The 27,789-nt window shown below is 53.6% G+C and overlaps 1 protein-coding gene and 1 long non-coding RNA gene across 4 annotated transcripts; one reads left to right on the top strand and one right to left on the bottom strand.

The window, feature by feature from the left end:
* Positions 1–43: 43 nt before the first annotated feature.
* LOC125160309 (uncharacterized) lies at positions 44–2,402 on the bottom strand. Its single transcript, XR_007150206.1, has 4 exons — positions 2,032–2,402; positions 1,773–1,953; positions 496–1,563; positions 44–104 (listed from the first exon to the last, which is right to left on the bottom strand). It is a non-coding gene; the product is annotated as an uncharacterized LOC125160309 (long non-coding RNA).
* SLC44A2 (solute carrier family 44 member 2) lies at positions 932–27,761 on the top strand. Of its 3 annotated transcripts, none has more exons than XM_047849142.1 (22): positions 932–1,063; positions 15,809–15,857; positions 17,690–17,763; positions 17,891–17,975; positions 18,511–18,595; positions 18,787–18,897; positions 18,974–19,034; positions 19,122–19,245; positions 19,366–19,449; positions 19,540–19,652; positions 21,264–21,395; positions 21,491–21,590; positions 21,674–21,766; positions 21,951–22,035; positions 22,640–22,902; positions 22,988–23,082; positions 23,709–23,812; positions 23,943–24,016; positions 24,106–24,176; positions 24,353–24,441; positions 25,521–25,605; positions 26,044–26,428. In XM_047849142.1, exons 1-22 carry the CDS (start codon positions 1,033–1,035, stop codon positions 26,163–26,165), a joined length of 2,130 nt encoding a protein of 709 aa, XP_047705098.1. In that variant the 5' UTR covers positions 932–1,032; the 3' UTR covers positions 26,166–26,428. The 3 variants fall into 3 exon arrangements, with proteins under 3 accessions (XP_047705098.1, XP_047705097.1, XP_047705099.1); XM_047849141.1 differs by lacking the exon at positions 932–1,063 and adding an exon at positions 15,104–15,255; XM_047849143.1 differs by lacking the exons at positions 932–1,063; positions 26,044–26,428 and adding exons at positions 15,105–15,255; positions 26,449–27,761.
* The last annotated feature ends 28 nt before the right edge of the window (positions 27,762–27,789 follow it).

Consider the following 27,789-nt stretch of genomic DNA (forward strand, 5'->3'; position numbering starts at 1 on the left):
GAGGGTCAGAGAGAAAGGTAGAGAAAGAATCCCAAGCAGACTCCGTGTTGTCAGTGCAGAGCCGGTCCACAGGGCTGGAACTCACCAACCGGTGAGATGAGGACCTGAGCCGAAATCAAGAGTCAGACGTTTAGTCAATTGAGCCACCCCGGCGCCCCAAGAGACCCTCCCCCCAAATGCTTGTGTCAGTCTACATTCCCACCAGCAGTGCAGGAGGAGAGTCTCATTTGCTCCAGCTCTTTAAGTAATACTTGGTACCCTTCACCTTCTTACTTGTAGCTCTTCTGGTGGGTGTGTGGTGGCATCTCTGAATTTTAATTAGCATTTCCTTGACGGCGTCATTCTTTTTGTTCACTGCATAGTATTCCCTCCCTCTCAGCGAGTTGCGTGCGCGCCTTTGTCCGCGCGTGCGCGTGCAAGCCTCCCCCGTTTTTTACAATGACTATCAAAGCAGCAGGTGACAACCTTTGACAGGTGCTCCCCATGCACACGCACCTCCGATGGCTTCTCCAGGGTCGATGGCAGAGATGAATCGCACAGGGTGAACACGGTTGGATTTAATCTTTCTGCCGGGTAACATTTTGTCCCCCAGCCTGTGCTCACCCCGCTGGTTGTTACCAGACTAAAATTCTTGCCGATCTGATGAATAATAAAAAAAAAAAAAGGCATCTTTTTGTCTGTTTCAGTGGCACACAGTCAGCGCTCAATACCTATTTGATGAGTGAATGGGTCGGCGGACGAATGAATGGGTGACCACTGCTCCTAGCCCACCAAACACGCCAAGCTGGAGAGTCTCCCGAGAGCCCAGATGGGAAACAAAGGTTGGGGCCCCACCCTCTCCCGAGCCCGGCCCCGCCCCCCGCCCCGCCCCGGCCCGCTCCGGGCTCCCATTGGAGGCAGCGTGCGGGGCTGGCCGGGCGGGCGGGGCGGGGCCGGACCGGGCCGGGGCGGGGCGCTGCAGCCCGCGGAGCCTCCCGCCCGCGCGGGCTGGGGTCGCTCCGGCTCGGACTCCCCTCCTCGCCCGACGCGGCCATGGAGGACGAGCGGAAGGACGGAGCCTACGGTAGGAGCCGCCTCTGGCCCGCGACCGCCTCTGCTGAGTTGGGGGGCTTTGGGGGAGGGGGACATCGGAGATCTCAAACACCCGCGCTGCAGCTGGGGGCCCCCCTCCGGCTTCTCGGCCCAGCATTCCTCTCTGCGCCAACCCCACGCCCCCCTGCTCCCGCCGGGTCGCCCTGCGTCCCCTCTCGCGGGAGCCCCCGCACCCCCTCCGGCTGATGGGCCAGGACGCACGGCGCATGCTCCACCCGGGGAGGTCCCGTTATCTGGGCGGCTCAGATGCCAGGCGGGGGAGGGGAGGCTTGGCGACCGGGGCTCGGAAAAGGGACAGGGCCCCGACTTCCCCAAATCCCCCTCCTCTTCTGGTCGCCTTAGTCCGCTTCTTTCTGCTGCTCACACCCCCCTGGAAGTAGCCATCTCGGGCTTCTGGCCAGATGGGGAAACTGAGGCAAGCCTGGGCAGACCGAATGCTGGGGTGGAAGGCCATCGGTTCTTGCTAGCGGCCTGGAAGGACAGAAAGAAGGGCGCCCTCGGTGAGGTCGCTGTAAGGAAGAGGAAACCATTGAGAAACTTTCCTGGCCGTGTACAAGGGGCTGGGGGGTGCCCACTACCGTTTCGCAAAGTCCCTGCGACGCGGACCCCCCCCCCTCCCGGGGTGGGTGGCCTTCGCCTCTGGGCCCCGAGGTTGGGGCCAAGATGAGGCCCCTCCCTACCCACGCCCTGCAGTGCCGCCTTTCCCAGGGTTCCCACGGAGGGGGGTTGCCATCCTCAGTTTCTCCTTTCTCTTCTCCATTTTGGGTCCCAGGGCTGAGCTGGGCACATGTCCCACGCAGCTCTCCCCTGGGGCAAAGGGGCGCTGCTGCCCCTCCTTGTGTGACAGGAACTTCCTGGAAACTGTGAGACAGAGGCTTTGGGGAGGGGGCAGGAAACCACTCAAAATAATCAAGAAAAACAAGCTGACTGGAGACGTACCTCCCTCCCCACTGCCTCCACAGTGGCCTCAGCAGGTTGTAGAGACAAACAGATGGGGGAGGCTGGGACCCTCCCTGCCCAGCCCAGCCAAGAGGGAAACACAGGGACCTGGCCACCACCCAGCCACTCCCCTCCCTGCCAGCCAATGTCCTGAGGGGCCTCCTTGCTCTTGGGTTTGGCTCAAACCCCAGACCCTGTATCTGTGGGTGCTGTGCGTCCCTTGGGTGTGGCTGGCTGTCTCTGAACTGGGAATCTCAGATTGGAGCCCTGGTCAGGCCCTGCCTGCCTGTGGGCAGCACCTGAGGGATCTTTGATGTCTTTAAGGAGCTGGGGTGGGGGATGGCAGTCAGAGTGGACAAGGATGTGATTCATCAAGACTTGAATTTGGCCAAAGGGAACCGGCCATAGATGGGCCTGAGCAAACCCTCCCAGGCCCTGCCAGACCCGCACTCCAGACAGGGGACCTCTGTGCCCAACGGAGGTTACGCTGGGCGCCGGGAGCCCATTCCATCAACAAGTATTTTTTGAGCATCTTACAGGCACGGTCTAGACACTGAGAACACAGCAGTGAACAAAGCAGAAAAATTCTTGAATAAATGTATGATTTTAGGTTGTTGTTAAGTGTTGTGGAGCAGGGAACAGGACAGCATGTGTGTGGGAGAATCATCTAGGATTATTTTAGGTGACCCAGGGCTGGAGTTTGAGCCAATAGCCATGGGAAGATTTGGGAGAAGTATGTTCTAGGCAGAAGGAACAGCAAATAAACCAGCCAGTTGCTTAATTATTTTTCTCTATGACGCCCAAGGAAGCCTGAGGTGGAGACTGCAGCTATGTCTTGCAAGCCAGGCCGTCACCTCCTCCAGGGCCCCCCCCCCCCACCCCGCTTGACTCCTCGAAGTGGGGGATCTCACGTAGTTTGTAAATAATAGTTCATTCTCATCAGAACCAAAAACCTGGAGCCCTCAGGCTGCCCCATGAAGTCACTGCCAGGAAATGAGGGGCTTTCCTTTGGGAACAGTGTTGCAAGGGTTGCTCACAGATCCCAGTGCTCACAGGGGCACGCCTGGGTGGCTCAGTGGGTTAAGCGTCCAACTTCAGCTCAGGTCATGATCTCACGGTTTATGGGTTCATGGGTTCGAGCCCTGCATCAGAGCTCTGTGCCGTCCGCTCGGATCCTGGAGCCTCCTTCGGATTCTCTGTCTCTGTCGCTCTCTGCCCCTCCCCCACTTGCACACTGTCTGTCTCTCTCTCAAAAATAAATAAACGTTAAAGAACATTAAAAAACCATATCCCAGCCCTCACACAGCCCTGGTATCCCAATGCCTTCCCATCCATCAGCTTTCATGACCTCAGGGGGTGAAGTCAGACAGACTCAGGTTCAAATCCTGATTCTGACACTTAGGAGCTGTGTGACCATGGGAGAGTTGGCCACCTCTCTGAGACTCTATCCTTGTCTGCGGGTCTAGGCAGACCATACTCACTGCTGGGCAGTATTTTGCACAGTGGCTGGTAGGCTCTCTACATGCCAAGAGGCCTCTGGGGCCCATAATGTCGGAGACATGGATTTTCCAGAGCTGATGGAAAAGCAGCCCTCTCTGTCTAGGCATAGACTTGGCGGGACTGGGCAGGGCAGGAAGCTCCCTCCTCTGCAGACACCATATTTAGATGATATGAGGAAACTGGGAAATGGCTCCTGGCCCTGACGGATGACATCAGTGGGTACTGCCATCCTTCCCACCCACCCAGGCATGAGCATGGAAAAAGATTCTAGAACTTAAAACAATACACTCTGATAGGGGGCGGGGGGAAGGTGGGAAAAAAGTAATGGTGCTTGTGTAAAAGCAGATTCCAGGGGCACCTGGGTGACTCAGTCAGTTAAGCATCTGACTTCGGCTCAGGTCATGATCTCATGGTTCATGAGTTCCAGCCCCGCGTTGGGCTCTCAGCTGTCAGTGCGGAGCCTGCTTCAGATCCTCTCTCTCTCTCTCTCTCTCTCTCTCTCTGCCCCTCCCCCATTCTCTCTCTCTCAAAAATAAATAAACATTAAAAAAAAACAACAACAGATTCCCTGGCCCCATTTGCTAGAGTCCAACTCAGCTGACAGCAAGGATCTGGCATTTGATTTTTAAAATATGTTGTTGGGAGGGGTGCCTGGACGGCTCAGTCAGTTGAGCGTCCGACTTCGGCTCAGGTCATGATCTCATGGTTTGTGAGTTCAAGCCCCGCGTCAGGCTCTGTACTGATGGCTCAGAGCCTGGAGCCTGTTTCGGATTCTGTGTCTCCCTCTCTCTCTGCCCCTCCCCTGCTCATGCTCTGTCTCTCTCTCTCTCTCTCTCTCTCTCTCTCTGTCAAAAATAAATAAACATTAAAATATATTGTTGGGAGAGGACATTTGCTTGTTAATTGAAAGTTTATTTTTTTCAAAAAGGGGTGATACATTCACATGCTTCAAAATCCAAAAGATACAAAGACTGTGTGGCTTTATCATGAAAGGTCTCCCTTGCGCTCCGTCTCTCAGCATGACACAACCTTCTTGGCAAAGCGCGTCAGTGTTCCAGCATCTAGTGCTTTCTTCCAAATGGAGTCTAGGCCTTAGAACCTCACATGCAATTATATACATATTCCTTACCTAGTGGCTGTTTTTTCCCCCTTTTGCAAAAATGTCAGCAAATCCCTAGTGTGCAAACTCTGAGGCAAGATTGTGTGTGTTCAGTTTGAAGGTGTATCCGCAGTGCCTGGCACATAGTAGGTACCCAACAGCTATTTACCGAATGAAAAGGGTGTTTGTTTCACATGTTGCTTCTTTTTTTTTTTTTTTTTTCAAAGTTTATTTATTTTGGGAGAGAATGTGCTAGGGCAAGCAGGGGAGTGGCAGAGAGAGAGGGAGAGGGAGAATCCCAAGCAGGCTCCGCACAGTCAGTGCAGAACCCAATAATGGGCTCAAACACACCAACTGTGAGATCATGACTTGAGCCAAAACCAAGAGTTGGGAACTCCACCGACTGAGCCACTCAGGGGCCCCTCACATGTTGCTTTTTGTTTGTTTGTTTGTCGCTTTTTGTTTCTTTGTTTAATGTATCTTGGAGACATCTCTCATGTCCGTGCCTGGAAAGCTTCCTCGGTGTTTTCCTGACAGTTGCATAGAGTAATTTTATATTTATGCAATTTATATAAATTTGCAATAAATTTTTATAATTTATTTTATATTTATATAAAGTAGTTTATATTTACCCAATCTTATATTTAACCAATCAAGAGGAATATTAAAAAAAAATTTTTTTTAACCTTTTTTTTTTTTTTTTTAATTTTTTTTTCCAACGTTTATTTATTTTTGGGACAGAGAAAGACAGAGCATGAACAGGGGAGGGGCAGAGAGAGAGGGAGACACAGAATCTGAAACAGGCTCCAGGCTCTGAGCCATCAGCCCACAGCCTGATGCGGGGCTCGAACTCCCGGACCGCGAGATCGTGACCTGGCTGAAGTCGGATGCTCAACCGACTGCGCCACCCAGGCGCCCCTTTAACGTTTATTTTTGAGGGAGAGAGAGAGACACACACAGAGTGTGAGTGGGTAGAGAGTCAGAGAGGGAGGGAGACACAAAATCTGAAGCAGGCTCCAGGCTCCGAACTATCAGCACAGAGCCCGATGGGGGACTCAAACTCATGAATGGTGAGATCAGACCCCAGCCGAAGTCGGAAGCTTAACCGACTGAGCCACCCAGGCGCCCCTCCAGAAGAATATTTGAGACTTTTTATTGAAGCAGACAGTTCATACGTAAAAGGAAACAAATCCTAAATGCATCAGGCTCCAGAAGTTTTCACATGGTGAACACACCCATGGAATCAGTGTCCAGATCTGGAGGGAAAAAAAAAAAAAAATTCCCAGCACCCCACAAGCCCCTCATGCCTAAGGAGGGCCAATGCGTATTATTATTTTAATCTTTTGTGGTAAAAACAAAACAAAACAAAACAAAAAACATTAAAAAAACCTAAAATTTACCATCTTACTCATTTTTACTTGTATGTTTCAATAGTGTTAAGTATATTCACATTGTTGTGCTGTGGCCTGTTTTTGTAAGGCCAATGGACTAAGAATGGCTCCATTGTTTGTAAATTGTTGTTAAAAAAAAAAAAAAAGTAGCGCCTCTGTGGCTCAATCAGTTGGGCCTCGGACTCTTGATTTCCGCTCAGGTCACAAATCTCAGTGAGATCGATCCCTGCATCCAGTTCCTGCCTCATGATGACAGCACAGAGCCTATTCAGGATCCTTCCTCTCTCCCTCTCTCTCTCTCTAAAAAAAAAATAAATAAATAAATTTAAATGAAAAAATAAAAAGGAATATGCGACAGAGATGATATGTGAAACCCAAAGCTTCAAATCTTAACTATCTCCCCTTTAACAGAAGAAAATTTGCACATCTCCAGTAAGGACCTTCCCATTACCCCAGAAAGTTCTCTTATGCTCCGTCCCAGTCAATCCCCAAAGGGAGAGTTGTTTTTAAATAGGATTTAAATTTTTTTTTTAACATTTATTTATTTTTGAGAGACAGAGAGACAGAGCACGAGAGGGGGAGGAACAGAAAGAAAGAGAGACACGGAATCTAAGCAGGCTCCAGGCTCCGAGCGGTCAGCACAGAGCCTGACACGGGGCTTGAACTCACCGACTGCGGGATCATGACCTGAGCCGAAGTCGGACACTTAGCCGAGTGAGCCGCCCAGGCGCCCCCCTCATTTTAAATAGGATTTTAGTCTCTTACGTAATAAAATAAATATATTCTCATGGGGGCAGAGGGGAGGGGCTAAATAAAAATAAGCCCTCAACCACACAGAATATTTTAGTCTTCCTAGTGAAAGAGCCCTTTACATACCCTCGACTAATTGCCCTCATCACAGAGGTAGCAGAACCAAGAAATCTTTCGCACAAGCTTAGCCTGTTTCTGTGTGTGTATGTGGCATCTTTACGGTATTTTTTAAAGGCTCCTCTGGCCGGCTTAATGAAAAACGGTCCTGTTCCCAGGGTGAGATACTATGTTGTCCTGTAAACAGCTGAAGTAGATCTAACCTCCTCATGTTAGCATGTGAAATAGCAAAGTAGGAAAGAATATGTGTACCAAAACAGGGCGTGGGGGCATAAACAGCTACAAATTTGCTTCTGCATGTGTACGTAGACTGCCTGGAAGGAGGAAAGGGAAACCAGGGAGAGGAAGCTTGGGCTCTGGGCCAAGGGTGAGAGGGAGAGTGATTCTTCTTAGTCTGAAGGGTTGTTTCTGGTTGCGGCGTTTTTACCTCGATAAGCACACCGTTTACTTAATATCAACGAAGTCACTTTTTGGGCAGGTGCGGTGCGGCAGCAGGTGCTGCCGTGGCGGAGCGGACGTGCTAAGAGGGGGAAACAGGCGAGATGCTGAGATAAATGAGGCAAATTCTTGGAATGTCAGAGACGGGCTCAGGAGAAAAATCATGCAGGGAAGAGGAGTGGGAGTCATCTCTAGGGCCTTGAGGCGGAGTTAAAAATTTTAAGACCATGCTAAGGTGATCAGAGGCAGGAAGGAGGGAGCTGTGAAGAATGTTTCAGGGAGAGGGCGTGGCCTGTGCTCAGGGTACAGGGTCTGTGGGCCGTGGAGAGGACTTGGGCTTTTGTTCTGAGAGAGGTGGGAGCCATGGAGAATTCTGAGCAGAAGAGGGAACCGGCCTGAGTCGGGTGCCCACAGGCACCCTCCGGCCCCTGTGAGGCTCAATGGCAGAAGCCAGACCAGGACAGAGGCGACAGCACTTATCCAGAGGCATGAATCACCTGGTACCAAGGTGCTAAGTAAATGAGCACATCTACAGAAGAGCTAAGCACAGAGTTCTGACTCTGCCAGGTCCCGGAATCCAGCCTCGCCTCTGCTCCAGTCCGGCCGCCTTCTTCCTAGCCCTTTAGCACCTGCACCTTTTGTGTCCCTGAACCTTTCATATACCTAAACCTCAGTGTTTCCATCCATAAAATGGGGTTAACAACAGCATTGGCTCCTTCTTGGGGCTGTCTTCAGGGTTCAGTGAACTGATGCGGGTTCAGCCCTTAGCCGAGCGCTTGGTCCATGGTAAATGCTCAATCTGTGGGGGTTTTTCACAGGGCATAGAGTTCAAGGGCATGGTTGTCAGGGGCAGAGTTCAAATCCCAGCTCCAACTGGCTGTGTGATTTGGGGCAAGTCAGGAAGCATCCGTGTGCCTTGGTTTCTGTATTGAGTCCTGTACACCGAGAGCCTTGCGAGGATGGCATGAGCTTGTAGAAATAAATGTCTGGCTTGGTGCCCAGCACAGGCCCAGCACACAGTAGGTGCTCTGTTGTTGTTTGGTGTTTTGGTTTTTTTTTTTTTTTTTTTTTTTTTTTTGCTCTTAGCATTGTGTCCAGGACTGTGACTCTCACCTTTCGTATTCAGACTCTTTCTTCCCCAAACTCTTGGTCAACAGGACTCATCTGGGTGGCTGGGATCCCATTGCCCAGGCAGGCACAGATTTCTGGGAAGGCTGAGTGAGCCAGCCTGGCTGTGTGGGTGAGGCCCTGGGCTGCTGCAGGCCTTGGGGACTTGGCCAATTATCCGGAAGCCACAGGGGCTGGGTGGCACTTGATGTCCTGGCTCCAGCATTGTGACTGGGCAGCCTGTATCAGTTTCCTTATCTCCTACACCCACTGCACCGGCTGGGACGGCCTTTGTGCCCAGCAAGCCCAGGACCCAAGGGTCCCCCACCCAGCCTGGTCTATTGGCCCAGCTTTTCCACACCTTCCCCCCATACTGTTACATCTTTAGTTCTGCCTCTGTCCGTATCTGCCACAGAAGAGGCCTGGGTTGGAGCCAGAGGGGCCTTGGTTTGATTCACATAGCTCTATCCCTCACCAGCTGTGCGGTCTGAGCCTCATTTGGCCCTCTCTATCAAATGGGACTATGCTCCTAGTTAGTGTTTGTTGAACCCCAGACTTTGCTAAGTGCTTTTTGAGCATTGAATCCTGACAACACCCACGAAGCAAATACAGCTATCAATTCCATTCTCCAGGCAGGAAAATGGCAGCCTGGAGAGGGAAAGGGCTTGTCCATTCACCCAGCCCTTTTGTGGGCAATAATACCACTCCTGATTGTTACAAAGAGAGCACATGAAACCTGCTGGCACAGAACCCGGCTCAACACTTGCTGGTTCATGGCCTAGAGACCAAGGGGTGGCAAACTTTTTCTACAGAGAGGCCAGAGAGTAAGTATTATCAGCTCTGCGGGCCACGTATAGTCTATCTCGCGAACCCAGCTCTGCTGTTGTGGCCCGAGAGCAAGTCACAAACAACGTGAACAGGAACGAACATAGCTATGTACCAAGAAAACTTGACTTACAGCCACTGAAATTTCAATTTCACGTAATTTTCACATGACAAAATAGTCTTCCTCTTTTGACGTTTTCCAGCCATTTAAAAATGTAAAGACCAGGGGCACCTGGGTGGCTCAGTCGGTTGAGCATCTGACTTTTGGTTTCGGCTGTCATGATCTCACCGTCTGTGGGTTCGAGCCCCCTAGTCGGTCTCTGCACTGGCAGCATGGAGCCTGCTTGGGATTCTCTCTCTGCCTCTCTCTGCCTCTGCCTCCTCTCAAAATAAATAAATAAAACTTAAAAAGAAAAAAAAAAAAGACCATTCTTTGTTCTAGATCATGTGAGAACCGGCAGTGGGTGATTTATTCCACCCTGCCCCCTCACCCCACCCCCGCCCCATGACAGTTTGTCAACCCCTGGCCTAGATGGTTACACACTGTGATCGGCAAAATCACGGTTCCCCCCACCCCCACCCCCGCAAACATACCCACATCCTAATTCCTGGAACCTGTGACTATGTTAGCTTACAGGCCAAAAGGGAATTAGCAGATGAGATTAAATTTAGGGTTTTTTTTTTTTTTCCATTTTTTAATGTTTATTTTGTTTTGAGAGAGAGAGGTAGTGCGACCGGGAGAGGGGCAGAGAGAGAGGGAGACACAGAATCCGAAGCAAGCTCCCGGCTCTGAGCTGTCAGCACAGAGCCCGACGCGGGGTTCAAACTCATGAACCGTGAGATCATGACCTGAGCTGAGGTCGGATGCTTAATTGACTGAGCTACCCAGGCACCCCTAAATTTGGGATCTTATGATGGAGAGATTATCCTGGATTATCCAGGTGGACCCAAGGACAAGGGAGGACCCTTATAAAGGGAAGAGGGAGGCAGTAACAAGTCAGAGAGGGAGATGTGGTGGACGTGGGCTTGACGGGTGTGTTGGCTTTGAGGACGGAGAAGGGGCCATAGGCCAAGGAATGTGGGGGTGCTGGCAGCCTCTGGAAGCTGGAACAGGTAAGGAAACAGATTCTCCCACAGAACCAGCCGAAAGAACACAGCCCTGCCAGTGCCTTGATTTTAGCCTAGGGAGATGCTCTTGGGATGTCTGACCTCTAGAACTGTAAGATGATGCATTTGTGCCGTTTTAAGCCACCCATTCGGTGGCACTTTGATACAGCAGGCACAGGAAATTCATAAAGGTCCTAACTCATGAGCTGGGCAGCCCCCCGGCTCTACTGCTCACCACAGGTATGTCATTTCTCTCTGGGCCTCAGTTTCCGCATCTTTCAAGCGGAGGTCATGATGGGATCAATCTCACAAAGCGATTGTAAGGATGAACTGAGGGAAAAGCATGCACCGTGTCGGAAAAGCGCCTGGCACATGGTGAAGCGGTCAGTGAAATGGAGGCATTGGGGCATTTGCACTGTTATCGTCTTGCAGGATTGTTGCAAAGATTCAGCGAGTTCTCATCCTGCAGGGTTTGGATCAGGCTCGATGATCAGAATCCAGGAGTATTTGGGGCACCTGGGTGGCTCAGTGGGTTAAGCATCTGACTTGAGCTCAGGTCATGATCTCTCAGTTCATCAGTTCCAGCCCTGTGTTGGGACTGTCAGCTGTCAGCACAGAACCCACTTCAGATCCTCTGTTCCCCTCTCTCTCTGCCTCTCCCCCACCTGCTCTCTCTCTCTCTCACTCCCTCTCTCAAAATAAATAAATAAACTTAAAAAAAAAAAAAAAAGGAATCCAGGAGTATTCAACTTGCCCCTCCCCCTATTGCCACCTGCTAAAGTTAATGAGAGCTAATGGAACCCGTAACATGCTCACACCAAGCTTCCCTCCTGTATTTCTCAAGAACCAACAAGGCCAGGCCCTAGGCCAAGCCAATGCCAGGCGCCGCTGTGCATCTTTAGTTCCATCTTACAGAGATAACTCAAGTTCACACAGCAAGGTCATGGCCCTACTGTCTCATCCACAGCCACCAATTTCTCTGAGAGCTGAAACCTCTCTGTGTGTCTTCCCCTGCCCAGCCTGGCCAGGTTATGCTCCCGCTCAGACACTCTCAGTGGCTCCCACTCACCCATCAGACCTGGAGTAAGGATCTCCTACTGGTTGGTAGATGACTGGGCGAGCCACTTCTCCTCCTTGGGCCTTGGTTTTCTCCACTGTAAAATGGGTTGATGATAGGACCTCCACTATAATGAGGACAGAGCTCGAGTCAGAAAGACACTCCGTAGTCAGCACCACCCACTCTTATATGGTTCCTTCCACTCTGCCAGTCAGGCTGGCATTCAGCTAACATGGAGAAACTTCCAGCGCTCCCCTTATCCCTTCTCCACCCTTACCAGTCTCACCTTTTATCAGATGTAGAAATATGTTCCTGTGTTTTTCCCTTCATACTTGTGATAGTTTTGAGGTGTTTTCTTTTTCTCTTTTAAGCACTTTTACTTATTTATTTGAGTAATCTCTGCACCCAATGTGGGGCTCGAACTCATGACCCCGAGATCAAGAGTCACACGCCAGCCAGAGGCCCCAATAGTTTTGAGTCTTTATCTCTCTTGCATGATTAATCCATGTGGAATTTGTTTTGCTATGTGTTGGGAGTGGAGTTAACTTTTTTCTTCCGAACGCAATTGAGGCCACGACCTGATTTATCCTCTCCCTGCCCACTGAAAATTCCACATTTATCAAGTATTAAATTCTTGATGCATAAAATTCACAAATCAACTTAAAAATTTTTTAATGTTTATTCATTTTTGAGAGACAGAACATGAGCAGGGGAGGGGCAGAGAGAGAGGGCGACCCAGAATCCGAAGCAGGCTCCAGGCTCCGAGCTGTCAGCACAGAGCCCAACGTGGGGCTCACACTCACGAACCACGAGATCATGACCTGAGCTGAAGTTGGACACTCAACCAACTGAACCACCCAGGCGCCCCCGCAAGTTAACTTTTTAAATACTAGGAAACTCTAAGCTACATTTCTGCTTTCAGTCTTAGCTACCTATACATGGTTTGTTCATTCAACAAACACTAACTGAGTGCCAGGTGCTATTTTGGGCCCTAGATACAGTTATGAACAGAACAGATATAAACTCCTGCCCTTGTGCTGTGAACAGCAAGGGGGCAGACAATAAACAAGCAATATGTAAATGTGCGACGTGCCAAGTAGTGATAAAAAACAAAATAAAACAGGGTGATGGGACAGAGGGAAAAGGGATGCTGTTTTGGATAGGATGGTCAGAGAAAGCCTCTCTGAGGAGGGGATGACTGAGCAGAGGCCTGCGTGAAGTAGAGCCACGTGGACATCTCTGGGAAGAGATTTCCAGGCGGAGGGAACAGCCAGTGCAAAGGTCCTGAGATGAGACCATGCCTGGTGAGTTTGTGTATAGCTAGTGAGGCCAGGGAGGCTGAAACAAACAAGTGAAGGGGAGAGAACAAGGAGGCGGGGCTGAGCACAGAGGGCCTTTTAGATGATGGTGAAGAGTTGGGGTTTTCCTCCGAGTGAGGCAGGAGCCATGGAAGGTTCTGGACAGAGAGAGAGAGACATACCCTGACTCAGATGTTCACAGACTCCTGTGGTTGCTATGGGCGGAACAGACAGGAGGGTGAGGGGAAGGCTGGGAGCTGGGAGAGCCGGGTGGAGATGCCTGCACTGGTGACAAGGGTGGGGGTAAGAAGTGGTTGGATTCTGAAGATTCTGATGGCAGAGCTGGTGTGAAGGAAAGAGAGGCATCCCAGGCTTCTGGTCTGAGCACTTGGGAAGATGAAGCTGCCTTTTCTGAGCCGGGGCTGGTCGGAGACCATCAGGGGCTTGGGTGTGATTGTGCTGAGTGTGAGACGCCCGTGAGACCCCTAAGAGACAGGTGTCACAGGGGCGTGCAGTTCAGGGGACCGACATTTGGGAATCATCAGGGTGGATCTGGTGGTTGAAGTCCTGAGTCTGCAGGAGTGTCCCCAAGGGACCTAGCATAGCTGGGAAGAGGCTGGAGCCTTTTTTTGTCCACTGCTTGGACTGGGTGGGTGGGACCAGCCAGCCTTGGGGTTGGCAGGAACCACAGGAACCACAGCATTTCTCTGGGAGGCCTGGTCACCCAAGGGCATGGCTTGGAGCCTTGAACCTCTCCTGTTTGCTGAAGCCTGTGGGCCAGGGGTCAGGTGGGGCTTCCACAGCTGGAGGCCCCTGGGGGGAAGGTACATTCCTTTAGGGACAAGCTGAGTTAGTGACTAGAGCCCTGCCAGGGAATGCTTGGCTCTGAGGTAGCAGCTACAATTATCGAGCACCAACTGCATATGACCACACTATATAACCCCGTTGCTGACTGTATGCCTCATGCTGAATGTGTGTTCCTGCTAATCTACTGCACCAAACGTATAATCCACTATACTGTAAAGTGTACAGCTGGCCTCAAAGAGAGCTCTTGGGCAGGGCGGGGGGGGCGGGTACAGAGAGAACAGGCACATGACTGAGAGAGTATACAGTTGGCTTGGGGAGTGGATGGTTGGTGTGGGGGTGTATAATATAGCCAGCTGACTGTACACCCCATACTGGCTGCACAACCCTTTGCTGACTATATTCCTTGCACCAGCTGTATACCCCCACCCCTGCTGTGTACCCCACACTGATCAAATACCCCCATGGCAACTGTATACCTCTTTGTTGGCTGTATGCTTCCACACCAACTGTATAACGCCAGGCTGTATGCCCCCTACTGGCGGTCCCTCCATACCTACTGTATATCTCCACATCAGTTAAACACCCTTACGGCTAACTGTAGTACGTCCATGCCAACTGTATACCTCCTGGTATCCTGTGATTGGTCTTTGACCGGTTTTGGTTTTATACTTTCAGCCCCAATTCACAGTTGAGGCTGCTCAGGGCAGGCAAGATACTGGCTGAACTGCCCTGCGGCTTGGACGGGGCAGAAGGAGCATTTGAATCTAGGGCCATGGGGATAGAAGGGGAGCTTCACAAGAACAGACGCACAAGACTGGGCTCCCATTTGCTATTGTGTATACTCAGCGCCCAGCCCTGGGCCTGCACCCAGTAGGCGCTGAATAAATACTTGTTCTACCGAACACTGGCTTCAGGATTCACAGTCGGGATGTGTGCTGGGATGGTGAGCTCAGGTGCATAGCCCTGGGGGCCACAGAGGGCAGTGCCAGGCAGGGATGTGGCATCTGGGCTGCAGGTCCCATTTTGCCAGTCTTCAGAAGACCGGCGATATGGATTTTTATATGGAGTTTCCCAAACGTTTAACTGTTGGCATTTCTTTTTTTTTTTTTTTTTCTTTTTTTATGCAGACCAAAATAAAAACTGGTTTGAGAATTTTCAGCTCAAATACTCTATATTTGGGAATTCGGGTGCAGCCATCTGCCTGCTTTGCGGCGCGTATCTCGAGTTACCTCCCTACGCCTCAGTTTCCGTACCTGGAGAATGGGGCAATCTCAGGCGCCCTTCCAGGGTTGAGAGGTGTTCCAGGCGGCGGCGTCCGGTTGGGACGCGGGGGGCGCGCCGAGGCCGCTGGGTGAAGCCAGAGTCTCCCGGGTGGGGGCTGGGCAGGAGGGGGAGCGGCGGGGGGGGGGGACGGAGTGGGCTAAATCGGGGGTGGCGGGTGAGTGGCGGGAGCAGCTGCGGCCCCGCCCGGGCCTCTCCCCCCTCCCTCCGTCCGTCGGCCAGTCCGTCCCGAGGCAACTGCTCCGCTAGGGCCGGTCAGACCGGTTTGGGCCGCCCCGCCTGGCTCTCTGCTGGGAGGAGCCGCCGCCAGTGGGTCCATCGGTCCCGCCTTCGGGACGCCCGCGCGTCCGGACCCAGTGCCGAGGGGGCTCGGAGCAGGCGGGCGGCGCCGGTGCTGGGCGCCCGCGGGGATGGGGGGCGAGCGGCCGCATTACTACGGGAAGCACGGTAGGCAGCGCCCCTCTTGCGCACCCGGGCCTGGCCTGTTGGAGGGGGCAGCGGGAGGACCCCGCGGGGAGCAAGAGTGGGGAGCAGACGTGCCGATCTCTGCCTGTAGCGCCTCATGCTCACGTGCCTGCACCCCTCGCCCTGTTCCTGCCCGGAAGCTGCCTCTCAGAGGTCCCTCCAGCCCCCCTCACCTGAAGAGCCTGTCTTCGTAGCCCCCTCCCCGGTACTCCTGCGGGAACCTTCTCCAGATCCCACCTTGGACCCTCCCCTCCCTACCTGGCTCCCAACCCCCTAGTCCAGCGCCCTCCCCAATGGGTAGCCTCCAGGGGGATAACTCGGGGCTGTTCTCGGTGGGTGACTGCTCCCCCTGCCTTGGCCTGCCGGCACTGGGGGCTCGGGCGTGGTCGCCTGGAAGTGGGGTGAGGCAGAAAAAACTCGCTGGCTCTCTGGAAGTTACTCTTCCCTGGGCCAGAGGGTCCCCCTAGGGGCTCCTCCGGGGGGGTGGGCTCCCATCCCCTTCTTGGTCACCCTGCTCAATCTTCCTGATTTTCAGGAACACCACAGAAGTATGACCCTACCTTCAAAGGACCCATTTACCACAGGTAAGGGCTCTGGGTTCCTGGGAGGGGTGGGGTCTCTGCTGGAATTGCCTCTACCCATTTCTTTACCGCCCCCCCCCCCCCCATCTGCTCTCCAACAAACTGGTGATAGATAGTTGCAACTTGACAATTAAAGAACTAATTTCCTTAATATACAAAGAGTCTTTACAAATGCATTTTTAAGCTCAGGCAAAAGACTGGAAGAGATAATTTCTAGAACAAGAAATACCATAGGCAGTGAAGTTATGGGAAAGTACTCAAACTCACTGATAGGTAAAGGAATGGATAAAACAACAACCAAATAGAATTTCGCCACCATGGATTAGCAAAGATGAAAACGATTGGCACTTAGGCTGTTCTGAATCTAACCCGCACAGTGTCTTCTTGGAGGGAATTCGGAAATATGAATTTTTAAATGTGCAGCTCTAAGGGCGCCTGGGTGGCTCAGTCCGGCAAGGTTCCGACTTCCGCTCAGGTCATGATCTCACGGTCCGTGAGTTCGAGCCCAGCGTCAGGCTCTGTGCTGACAGCTGGGAGCCTGGAGCCTGCTTCCGATTCTGTGTCTCTCCATCTCTTGGCCCCTCCCCTGCTCATGCTCTGTGTCTCTCTGTCTCTCAATAATAAATAAATGTTAAAAAAAATTTTTTTAATAAAAAAAAAGTAATAATTGTGCAGCTCTTTGTTCCAAAGAGTAAAATTCTAGGGAAAAAAAATTCTCCATCAACCTTGTACACCTGGACAAAAAGGGATGATGTAGCTGCTTTTTTGAAAATGACAAGACCCAGCAATCTGAATGTGCATCTTTGGGAACTGGAACTAGTTGATAAGTTACAGTGGATCTTTGGGTCCTACTGTTCCGCAACTGTTAAAACGTACAAAAACCCTTGTAAGTGGTGACGTGGATCACTGACAAAATATTAAGTGAAAAACAGCAAGACACAGAACCGTGGGCATATCACAATCACTTGAGTTAACAACAACAAAAAATGGTTTTTGAACATTTGTATCCAATAAATAACCCAAAAGACTCAGGAGAGGGGCACCTGGCTGGCTCAGTCAGAAGAGCATGTGATTCTCGATCTCAGGGTCTGGAGTTCCAGCCCCACGTTGGGCGTAAAGATTACTAAAAAAGTAAATAAATAAATTGAAAATAAGAAAAATCATTAACAAAGTTTACTTACAGGGAGAGGGGCCATGTGGGTGACTTATTTTTTCATTGCATGCATTCCTGCATAATTTAGTGTTTATTTATATTTGAGAGAGAGAGAGAGAGAGACAGCTTGTGAGCAGGGGGGAGGGGCAGAGAGAGACAGAGACATCATCGGAAGCAGGCTCCAGGCTCTGAGCGGTCAGCACAGATCCTGACCCGGGGCTGGGACTCATGAGCCATGAGATCATGACCTGAGCCGAAGTCAGACACTTAACCGACTGAGCCACCCAGGCACCCCAAAATAGTTTACATTTTAAAAAACATTACTGCCAATTGCTATTAGAGGTGTGGGGACATGGGCACTCTGAATCAGAAGAGAGCTGAACACTGTGGCCAACCGCTTCAAAAACAGTGTAGCATTAGGTATCAAAATGTAAGGGTGCCGGGCTGTCTGGGTAGAGCATGGGACTCCTGATTTTGGGATGTGAGTTCCAGCTCCTTGTTGGGCGTAGAGGTTGCTTTAAAAAAAAAAAAAAAAAAAAAAAGGCGAAATGTACATGCTCTTTGGTACAGCATTCACACCAGTAAGGAATGCGTGGATGTGCGTTATGTGTTCCGGGCAGCATAGGGTCCATGATACACAGTCCCCAAGGTTCCCACCCAGATGCTGTTCTTTGTTCCCCAGGGGCTGCACAGACATCATTTGCTGTGTGTTCCTCCTCCTGGCCATTGTGGGCTATGTGGCCGTAGGCATCATAGGTGAGTGGAGGAGGGCACAGGGTTGGGGTTCCAAGGTGGGGGGGGGGGCAAGCCACAGCCTCTAGGGCAGGAACGGGGATGATGCTCAGGGATGGCCGTGCCTCAGTGTCCCTGGATCCCTCCACAGCCTGGACCCATGGGGACCCTCGAAAGGTGATCTACCCCACCGATAGCCGAGGCGAGTTCTGCGGGCAGAAGGGCACAAAAAATGCGTGAGTCTGGTTCCTTGGGGCCTGGTGGGACTGGGGAGGCATGGGCGGGAAGGCTTCGTGAGCACGGGGGAGAAGGTTCTAGGCTTCCCCCACCTCCATCCATCCATTAGTTTAGTCAACAAGTATTTATAAAGCTCCCACTTTCTCCAGCTACTATTCTAGGCCTGGAGGATACAGCACTAAGTGAGACATTAAGAGTCTTGTGTGGTCGCTCACACTTGAGGCGAGGGACAGAGAGGAGACAGTCCTGGATCTGGTGTCACATGGTGATGAACAGATGAGCCAAAAGCGAGTTCAATCCAGGCTGTGCCACTCCCTGGCTGTGTCACCCAGGGCGAGTGTCTCAACCTCTCTGGGCCTCATTTTCCTCAGCTCTGAAATGGGGACGATAACACCATGTTGTGATGGTTAGATGGGCCAAAAGGCAGAGCTTAGAACGGCGCCTGGTGTGGAGTGGCCGCTGCTAAGGTTGTGGTTTTCACGAGGCATTTTATACGCCATCGTGACAGTTTCCATCTCCCTTCCCCAACCCCAGGAACAAACCCTACCTGTTTTATTTCAACATTGTGAAGTGTGCCAGCCCCCTGGTCCTACTGGAATTCCAGTGCCCCACCCCCCAGGTAATGTGGCCTCTCCCCATCTTCTTTGCTGTCCCTGCTTTCTGTCGCCGGGGCCTCTTCTCCCTATAGCGACAGCTTCTCTCTCTCAGCCCCTTCTTTTCCCTGGTGAATGGGAAGTGGGACCTCTGTCCTGAGTGGGGATCGGGTGTCTGTCTTGATCCCACCCAACCCCTGCCTCCTGCCCCCCCAAGATCTGCGTGGAGAAATGCCCCGACCGTTACCTCACCTACCTGAACGCTCACAGATCCCAGGACTTTGAATACTACAAGCAGTTCTGCGTGCCTGGCTTCCAGGGCAACAAGGTGAGGGGAGCCCAGGTGGGGGCAGGGGGCAGAGTGCTGGCCTGGGGCTTTAACCGCCCCCCCCCTTTCTTGTCAGGGTGTGGCTGAAGTGCTTCGGGATGGCGACTGCCCTGCTGTCCTCATCCCCAGCAAGCCCTGTGAGTCTGGGGTTCCGTAAGCTTGGGTGGGCCGGGGAGAGGTTTCGGGGGCTCAGCCTGACTGGTCCCTTTCCCTGCTCCATGCAGTGGCCCGGCGATGCTTCCCAGCCATCCACGCCCACAAGGGGGTCCTCATGGTGGGCAATGAGACAACCTATGAGGACGGGCACGGCTCTCGAAAAAACATCACAGAGCTGGTGGAGGGCGCCAAGTGAGGACCGCCGCCGCCCATCACAGCGGTGTCCCCCTTTCCTGGGTGGGACAGGGCATCCCCTGGGGCTGGCCCGATCAGGGAGGGGCTCTGACACCAGCCTTGTTTGCCCTTTCCCAGGAAGGCCAATGGGGTCCTGGAGGCGCGGCAGCTGGCCATGCGGATATTTGAAGATTACACAGTTTCCTGGTACTGGATCGTCATGTAAGTCGGGAGGGAAGGTGGCCCTTCCTGTCTGTGTGTCCTGGGGCTGGTGAGACGATCGCTGTGCTCATGCCCCCATTTTATCCCCAGAGGCCTGGTCATCGCCATGGTGATGAGCCTCCTGTTCATTGTCCTGCTCCGCTTCCTGGCTGGCATTATGGTCTGGGTGATGATCATCATGGTGATTCTGGTGCTGGGCTACGGTGCGTCCCCCCTCCCGGCACCCTCCCCACCCCCCAGTCTGCAAAATGCCTGTACCCTTTGACCCGACAGTGGCCGGCAAGAATCTTGTCCTAAGCCGTGAGACATTCTCCATTCTTCTACTTGGTGTGTTTGTGAAGATGTTCATCTCGGTGTTGTTTATGGGAGCAGGCGCTTGGAAACAACCTCAGTGTTTATCGATGGGGGGATGGGTTAACTCGTAGCCTTCCAGGCTGGGACCTGGAGCTGTATTTTATCTACATCAAAAAGCATTCTCAAGCAGGCTACTTAACACAGTGATTAAAGATGCGAGCTCTGGCACCAGACAGCTGGGCATTAAATGCTGGCCTTGCCAATTCCTTCCTCTGTGACCGTGGGCAAGTGACTCACCCTCCCTGTGCCTCAATTTCTTCCTCTATAAAGTGAGGATAATTAGTATTTACTAGTTAGGAGGCTTAATGAGAAAAAGTGTGCAGATGAGATGGGGGGGTGGGAGGGGGGCTGTAGATTTCAGGCCCGTGGAACCCAGAGGTCATGCTCAGAATTCAGTGGTTTGTATTTTGATTATTTAGACAAACTTTCCAGGGGAAAGATGCCTGATAGGCAATCCAGTGTGAGGATACAGATATTAAAACACTCACGTTAATCACTGGTTTCTGGCTGGGTGCTGGCATCTTAGGCAAATTTTTTTTTTAATTTTTTGAATTTATTTTTGAGACAGAGAGAGACACAGCACGAGCAGGGGAGGGGCAGAGAGAGAGGGAGACACAGAATCCGAAACAGGCTCCAGGCTCCGAGCTGTCAGTACGGAGCCCGACACGGGGCTCGAACTCACAGACCGTGAGATCATGACCTGGCCCGAAGTTGGACGCTTAACCTAGTCACCCAGGCGCCCCCATTTTTTTTTTTTTACTTTATCTGGATTTTACAATTTTATTCTTCAAAGAGCAAAGGGGAACATTAAAAGTCCCTAATACGGCCCCACTGAATGTTAACACCCATATCCTTCCTCCCCACCCACGAATCATTGTTATAAGGTGGCAAGGAAAACCTCAAGTCACACAGCAGCCTGATACCTATTCAGTCACTCACTCATTCCTACAGGCATGAGTGCGTCAAACACGTATTGAGCGCCTATGTGTCCTAGGAAGTTTTCTAGGTCCTGGGGGATGCGGGGAAAGATGGACCAGAAATAATAAACCAGCTGTGTGCAACTCTTGATCTCGGAGTCGTGAGTTTGAGCTCCAGGTTGGGTGTAGAGATTACATAAAAATATAATCTTAAAAAAGAATAATACTAATAAACTAGAAAACTCTCTAGCAGGTCCAAGCAGAGAGAGGGGATAAGAAGTCGAGTGTGAGGGTGTGTGATTTGAAACAGGAGAAGGGGTTTGGGAAGGTCTCATTAGAAGGTGCCATTGGAATAGAGACAAGGAGGGTGTGAGGAGTCTGGTACCAGGCAGTGGGCATAGCAAGTGCAAAGGCTCTGAGGCAGGAGCAAGCACTGGCAGCCTCTGTCCGCTCTGGTTTCTGCTTCTGCTAAATGGGGGTGTTTCCCCCTGCTTTGCAACGTCGGGGGAGCATTCCGTGGGCTGAGGTCGGTCCCCTGTGCAGGAATATTTCACTGCTACATGGAGTACACGCGACTGCGTGGCGAGGCCGGCTCCGACATCTCCCTGGTGGACCTCGGCTTCCAGACAGACCTCCGTGTGTACCTGCACTTGCGGCAGACCTGGATGGCCTTCAGTGAGTCCCAGCCCCCCCATCCTGCCCTCCGGTGAGGCCTGGGAGGGAGCGGGGACAGGCAGCTGGCAGCCTCTGCCACCCTCTGCCTCCCGCAGTGATCATTCTGAGCATCCTTGAGGCTGTTATCATCTTACTGCTCATCTTTCTGCGGAAGAGAATTCTCATCGCCATCGCACTCATCAAAGAAGCCAGCAGGTGGGTGCCAGGGTGCCCGGGGTTGGGCTGGGGTTTGCCCCGGGGCTGCTGGGGCCCTGATGCCTGTGTCTGCTCCTCCCCAGGGCCGTGGGATACGTGATGTGCTCTCTGCTCTACCCACTGGTCACCTTCCTCCTGCTGTGTCTTTGCATCGCCTACTGGGCCAGCACTGCTGTGTATCCACCGTCAGACCCGGATACCTGACCCCGCCGGGGTGGGGCGGGTGGCTAAGGGCCAAACTTGCTTGGAAGTGACCTGCAGCTTGGGGGCAGGGCCGGAACCTGGTGGCAGGGGGTGGGGGGAATGGAGCCTTTCTGGGGTCCCTAGTCCCACATGTTGGGTTCCTTAATGAACCTCCAGCTTCCTGTCCACTTCCAATGAAGCTGTCTATAAGATCTTTGATGACGGCACCTGCCAAGTTGCCGGGAAAACCTGCAACCCTGAGGTGGGGGTCGGCTATTTCCCCAGCAGCCCACAGGCTATCTGAAACCTGCCATCTCCCCACTTGGGGACCATTCAGCAAACATTCAGTGCCTGCTGTATGCCCTGTGCTGGATGTGGGGAGCGTGGAGGGGAAGAGCTCCAACTGGGCAGCCCCACCCCACCCTAAATGCTGGACCACACCCACCTTTCTCCCCTTGACTTCATTTCCTGCCCCACACCCCACCCTTAATCCAATGATAGCCAGTTCTTGTTTCTAGAACCCCTTCCTTGCCTTTCATAAGCCCCTGTCCTGACCCCTGTGGTCCTCATACTGATCTCTACCACTCTTGTCCTGTCCACGTGACCACTCAACGGATGCATGACCCCACTCTGATCCCCAGGATAGGTTATCCTGCCTCATCGACACTTGTGGAGTCAACAGTCCCGTCTTGCTTCTAGAACCCCTATTAAAAGCCCCTATACGGAACTCCCAATCCCTTGACTTAACTCTGACTCCCATGACTCCTGTCCCACTCTATGAGCTACCTGATCCGGGCCTGATGCCCAGAACCCCCTCTGAGCCCCTGGCCCCTATGTTGTGACCCGGCTCCCCATCCTTCCCGCAGACCTTCGCCTCCTCCAATGAATCTCGCCTGTGCCCCGGTGCCCACTGCCAGTTCGCCTTCTATGGTGGTGAATCCGGCTACCACCGGGCCCTGCTGGGCCTGCAGATTTTCAATGCCTTCATGTTCTTCTGGCTGGCCAACTTCGTGCTGGCCCTGGGCCAGGTCACGCTGGCTGGGGCCTTCGCCTCCTACTACTGGGCCCTGCACAAGCCAGATGACCTCCCTGCCTTCCCACTCTTCTCTGCCTTCGGCCGGGCGCTCAGGTGGGACGCTGGGTGGTCTGGGGCTGGGGGCGAGATGGGCTGGAGGAGCCTTGGCCTGGCCGCTGACCACCCCCTTGGCCCCCAGGTACCACACAGGCTCCCTGGCCTTTGGCGCCCTCATTCTGGCCATTGTGCAGATCATCCGAGTGATGCTCGAATACTTGGATCAGCGCCTCAAAGGTGCGGCCCACCGGTGGCTCACGATGGCCAGTGGGAGGTGGGGCTGGGGGGCGAGGTTAAGGCAATGGGACTGTGATTGGTTTCTGCTTGTAGGGAGCTTGATGAGTTCCTAAGGTGGAAGAATGGCTGAGGGAGTCCAGTGGGTGGAGTTCTTAACCCTGGGGTAGTGGATGCAGGACCAGGAGGCCTGGGGCACCATTGGTTCCTGAAGAGACTAGGATTTGTGTGTGAGGAGAAGAGCGGGGCTAAGACTTATTTTTTGTTTTTTGCTGCCGTGGAGCTTGGATTGGTTATTCTTTGGGGTGGGGCCAAGGAGGCTGCAAGGATTGGCTTCTGCTTGGGAGCCGGGGCTGGGGCAGGTGTGTGGGTTGTGATCGGTCCCTATCCTAGAAGCTGGGTTGAAAGGCTTCAAGATTGGGCCCCTCGTAGGGGTCCGAGCCCCTGGCCCGGTTGGTTCTTACTTGGGTGAGGGCCAGGCCCCCCGAGGGTCCTGGATCAAGTTTCCTTTCCCTGTCTCTTTGAGAAGGCAGGCTCCGGAAATCTGGATTGTATGCATGTTAGGAGGGTGGAGGGTGGTCCCTACCGGGGGTCTCCCCTCACCTCTGCGTCCTTCTCTTCTCTCTTAGCTGCAGAGAACAGGTTTGCCAAGTTCCTCATGACCTGTCTCAAATGCTGCTTCTGGTGCCTGGAGAAGTTCATCAGATTCCTCAACAGGAATGCCTACATCATGGTGAGTAGACCTGGGACCCCGAACCGACCCGCCAACTCCTGCTGGGTGAGAGCAGCCCTCGTTCCCAGCCGGTGGGCCTGATTCCTCCTCCTCCTCCTCCTCCTCCTCCTCCTCCTCCTCCTCCTTACAGATTGCCATCTACGGCACCAACTTCTGCACCTCGGCCAGGAATGCCTTCTTCCTGCTCATGAGAAACATCATCAGGTCAGGGAAAGCACCATCCTCTGGCTGCCTCCCTCCTCCCCCCGGTCCCTGAGCCCCTATTCATGCCTGCTCCTCACTGTCCCCTGCAGAGTGGCTGTCTTAGACAAGGTTACCGACTTCCTTTTCCTGTTGGGCAAACTTCTGATCGTGGGTAGTGTGGGTGAGTGCCGCTGGTCAGCCTACCGGGGGGGCTGTGGTTGGGGTGACTTGTGAAGTGCTGTCGGGCCCCAGGTCTTCTTTTGTGACGCCTGCCATGGTGTCTGAGGTCTTCTTGGGGGAGGGGCCGCTTCCTTTAGTCAGAACCCTCAACCATCTCCGTTACCTCCCTCTCTCCAGGGATCCTGGCATTCTTTTTCTTCACCCACCGTATCAGGATTGTGCAGGACACAGCACCGCCCCTCAATTATTACTGGGTCCCCATACTGGTACGGACCTTTGGGGACGGGTGGGGATCCAGGGAGAAGGAGGCGCTGGGGTCCTCCTGGTCTCTCTTAACTAGACAGATGTGGATGGAGGTCAGAGGTGGGGGATTGATTATGTATTCAGTCCCACAAACACGTAGTAAGTACCTACTGTGTACCAGACACAGGGGGAGGAAGGGCTTCCCTCCAGGGGGCCTTCCAGTTCAGAGGCAAGTAGACGTCAGTCAGGAACGATACGGGTGGCTGCACGATTGCACACTGACTTGTGCCACCGGGGAGGCTTACGGGGAACCCTTAGAGCCTGTGCGGGAGGATTTGGGCAGGTCTGGGAGGCCCGGTGTCTTCACTGTGGAAGTGATGTCAGATCTAAGATCTGAAGGAGATAACAGGCCACATCCAGGCAGAGGGAACAAGTTCGGGGGCCGTGAGCTGGGACTGTGCCAGGAAATGAAGAAACCGGTGTGGGGGGAAGGAGGTGGAGATAGGGGCAGGGAGGTGATGGGGCCGTGGAGGTAATGTCAGGCACCCTAAGAGCAGCGCAGGCCTTGGAGCCCAGTGAGCTAGAATTTTATCTGACTCTCTTATTTGCTCGTTCTAAGATGGTAACTTTGAGCAAGGTATTTAATCTCTCCATGGCCCGCTTCCTTACAATCCATAAATGTTTATCAGATACCTGCCAAGGCCCTGTGAGCCTCCAAATTGCTGGGGGTGTAGCAGTAAGTGGGACAGATACGGTCTGATGGAGATGAGGGCGTTATGTCTGTAGTACCCTAAACATGCATAAAATTGCAGCCAGGGTCTAGCTGTCAGAAGCAGCTTCGTAGAGGAAGTGGTATCTGAGGACTCCACGTATGAGCTGGAAGCAGAAAGATAAGGAGGCCTTAAACTAGATTAAGTTGGGACAACAGCATGTGCAAAGGCCCTGGGGTTGAAGAGAGCAAGGAGTGAATGGCAGTACTTTGGATGTTACTCTAAGGAGGGCTTATTAGCAGGGAAATGACCTGATCCCAGCCTGGGAGGGTGTGGCGGGTGGGAGTTGCCCTGGGAGCTGGGGTGGAAACATCTTGGCTCCCCTTGCCTAGACGGTGATCATCGGCTCCTACCTGATTGCCCATGGCTTCTTCAGTGTCTACGGCATGTGTGTGGACACGTTGTTCCTCTGCTTCTGTGAGTGACCCCTCACGCAAACCCTTGCCAGGCCCTGACTGCCTTCTCCCCTCTGGGCATAACATCTTCTGATGGGGCTATGCATCCAACGGCCAGGTGCCCCCAGCTTCCCCGGGCGTCCGAGGGCCCTGGCATGCCTTCTCGGCTTCCTCCCTGCGCTCGGAGCTGCTCCATCCCGTTGTGCCCTGGTCCGGCCTGCAGCTAGAACGCTCTGCCCCTGGGCCCTCGGCTTTGGGGTTTCTGGCTTTGTTGGGGGGGATCTGTGGCTGCTACTAACTTTGGTCTCTCCACCTGTCTGTTTTTTGTTTTGTTTTTTGTTTTTTCTCTTCTCTTCCTCTACTCCATGCCTGCTGGCTTCCCTGTTCTTCCCTGCCTCCCTCTTTCCCTCCCTTCCTGACCACCCCATTTTCCCCCTGCCGGTTCCTGGGGGGAGCCCAGGTGAGGACCTGGAAAGAAATGACGGCTCTCAGGAGCGACCCTACTTCATGTCGCCCGAGCTGAGAGACATCCTGTTGAAGGGGAGTGCGGAGGAGGGGAAGCGGGCAGAAGTCGAGGAGTAGAGAGGGAGGGAGGCGTGGGGGCCACACAGGCCTCCTCCTTTCCTCCCCGTAGACTGGGGGTGCATGCGGGACTTCCCCTGCCTGGGAGCGTGGGGAGCGTGCGTGTGTCCCGTTCCCGAGCCTTCCACGGCTCGCCCCTCTCCTGTCCCGGCGTGTCTTGCTTCCTAATCCTCTGAGGCTTCTCTGTGGCCCTCGTCCCGTCCCCCCCCCCCCACCCCCGTCCCCGGAGGCCCCTGCCCGGGGGCTCCCCTCATGCCACGGTCTCTGGGGCCTCTCTCCGCAGTGGAGGACCTGGAGAGGAATGATGGCTCAGCCGAGAGGCCTTACTTCATGTCTCCCAACCTCAAGAGGCTCTTGAACAAGACCAACAAGAAGCTGGCGGAGTCCTAAAGGCCCCGCTCCCCAACGCCCCACACACCTCTCCAGAAATCTCACACCGGGTGCTCGGCAGCTGGGCCAGAACCCTTGGCCCGCTGGGCTCACGTGAAGTCCTGTCACTGCCGCCCCCCCCGCCCCGCCCCCGCCTGTCCGGTCATCACTGGACCCCAGGGACCTGAAGGATTCGGGGCATCTCCTCCCCTGTGCCGAGGGGCCTTCGGAGTTTTCCTGGCGGCGCCCCGAGACGGCACGAGTCACGCCAGCTCTCGCTGGCCTGGACGGGGAGAAGTCCATTGAGGCCTCTGACGTCCGACCTGCAGTGGGGCCCGACCTCTGTGGGCCGCCGCCCGCTTCCTGTCGCTGCCTTCCAACGGGGCAGTGTCTGCGTCTGCGAGAGTGGTGGCCGAAGCGGGCTGCGGTTCCTCAGGCCCCCGTTCTCTCGTGTCTGCTCCGGCCAGGACCAAGCCCCTTCTCCGTGGCTGAACGGCTGACTCACAGGCTGCCACATGCGTTTCTTTCTTTCTTTTTTTTTTTTTTTTAAACCTGGACGTGCATTAAAGGGTCTGTTAGCTTTTTCCTGTCTGTCTCAACGGCTGAGCCGGGGCCAGCTGAGGAGTGCCTTCTGTTGTCCCCTCCCCGCCGAACGTGGCTGGGGTGGGAGTGGGGTGGCCAGGTGGGGGTGTCTCCTGGCATGGGAGGCCACAGCAGGGGTGTCACGGAAGGCGAGGGGGCTAGTCTGTTGGGGGAGGGCAGCTGGGAGCAGACCCGGTGCAGGAGGGAGGAGGCTGCTAATGGCTGTTTAATGGGAACCTGCTGGCTGGCTGGCTGGAGGAGTTGGGCCCGATTTCCCCCCTTCTCCTGCCAGTTACTGACACAGCTCTCTTTGTAAGAGAGAAAGAACCTGAATCCCCCAAGGGGCGATTTCAGGGGAAGGGGTGGGTGGGGGCAGATGCCGTGAGCACACCGGGCCGCCTCTGCCCAGTCACCTCGCCTTGAGGATTCTTTTGCCAAATTTGTGGAACTCCACGGACCTGGTCTCCTGGTTCCCCCTTCGCCACGTCCCAGGCCCCTGACTTCATCAGCACCGTGCTAGGGTCCGGAAGAGGGAGAAACCCAGGCCTGGGGTCCGTCTCTTGTGTCTGCCCGCCATCCGTCTGTCTGCACACTCTTGCGTGTTAACTGCATTCCAACCACTAATAAAGTGCCTATTGTACAGAGCCCGGGCCTGGAGTGTTTGTGGAGTGAG

This window comes from Prionailurus viverrinus, chromosome A2 (genome assembly GCF_022837055.1).
Source record: "Prionailurus viverrinus isolate Anna chromosome A2, UM_Priviv_1.0, whole genome shotgun sequence".
Lineage (NCBI taxonomy): Eukaryota > Metazoa > Chordata > Mammalia > Carnivora > Felidae > Prionailurus > Prionailurus viverrinus.

Excerpts from the sequence above, each read along its gene's own strand:
- SLC44A2 (XM_047849141.1), top strand. The coding sequence starts at position 15,219 with ATGGGGGGCGAGCGGCCGCATTACTACGGGAAGCACG. Across the intron at positions 15,256-15,808 it reads GCATTACTACGGGAAGCACG|GAACACCACAGAAGTATGAC; the intron begins GTAGGCAGCGCC and ends CCTGATTTTCAG. Across the intron at positions 21,396-21,490 it reads GCAGACCTGGATGGCCTTCA|TGATCATTCTGAGCATCCTT; the intron begins GTGAGTCCCAGC and ends TGCCTCCCGCAG.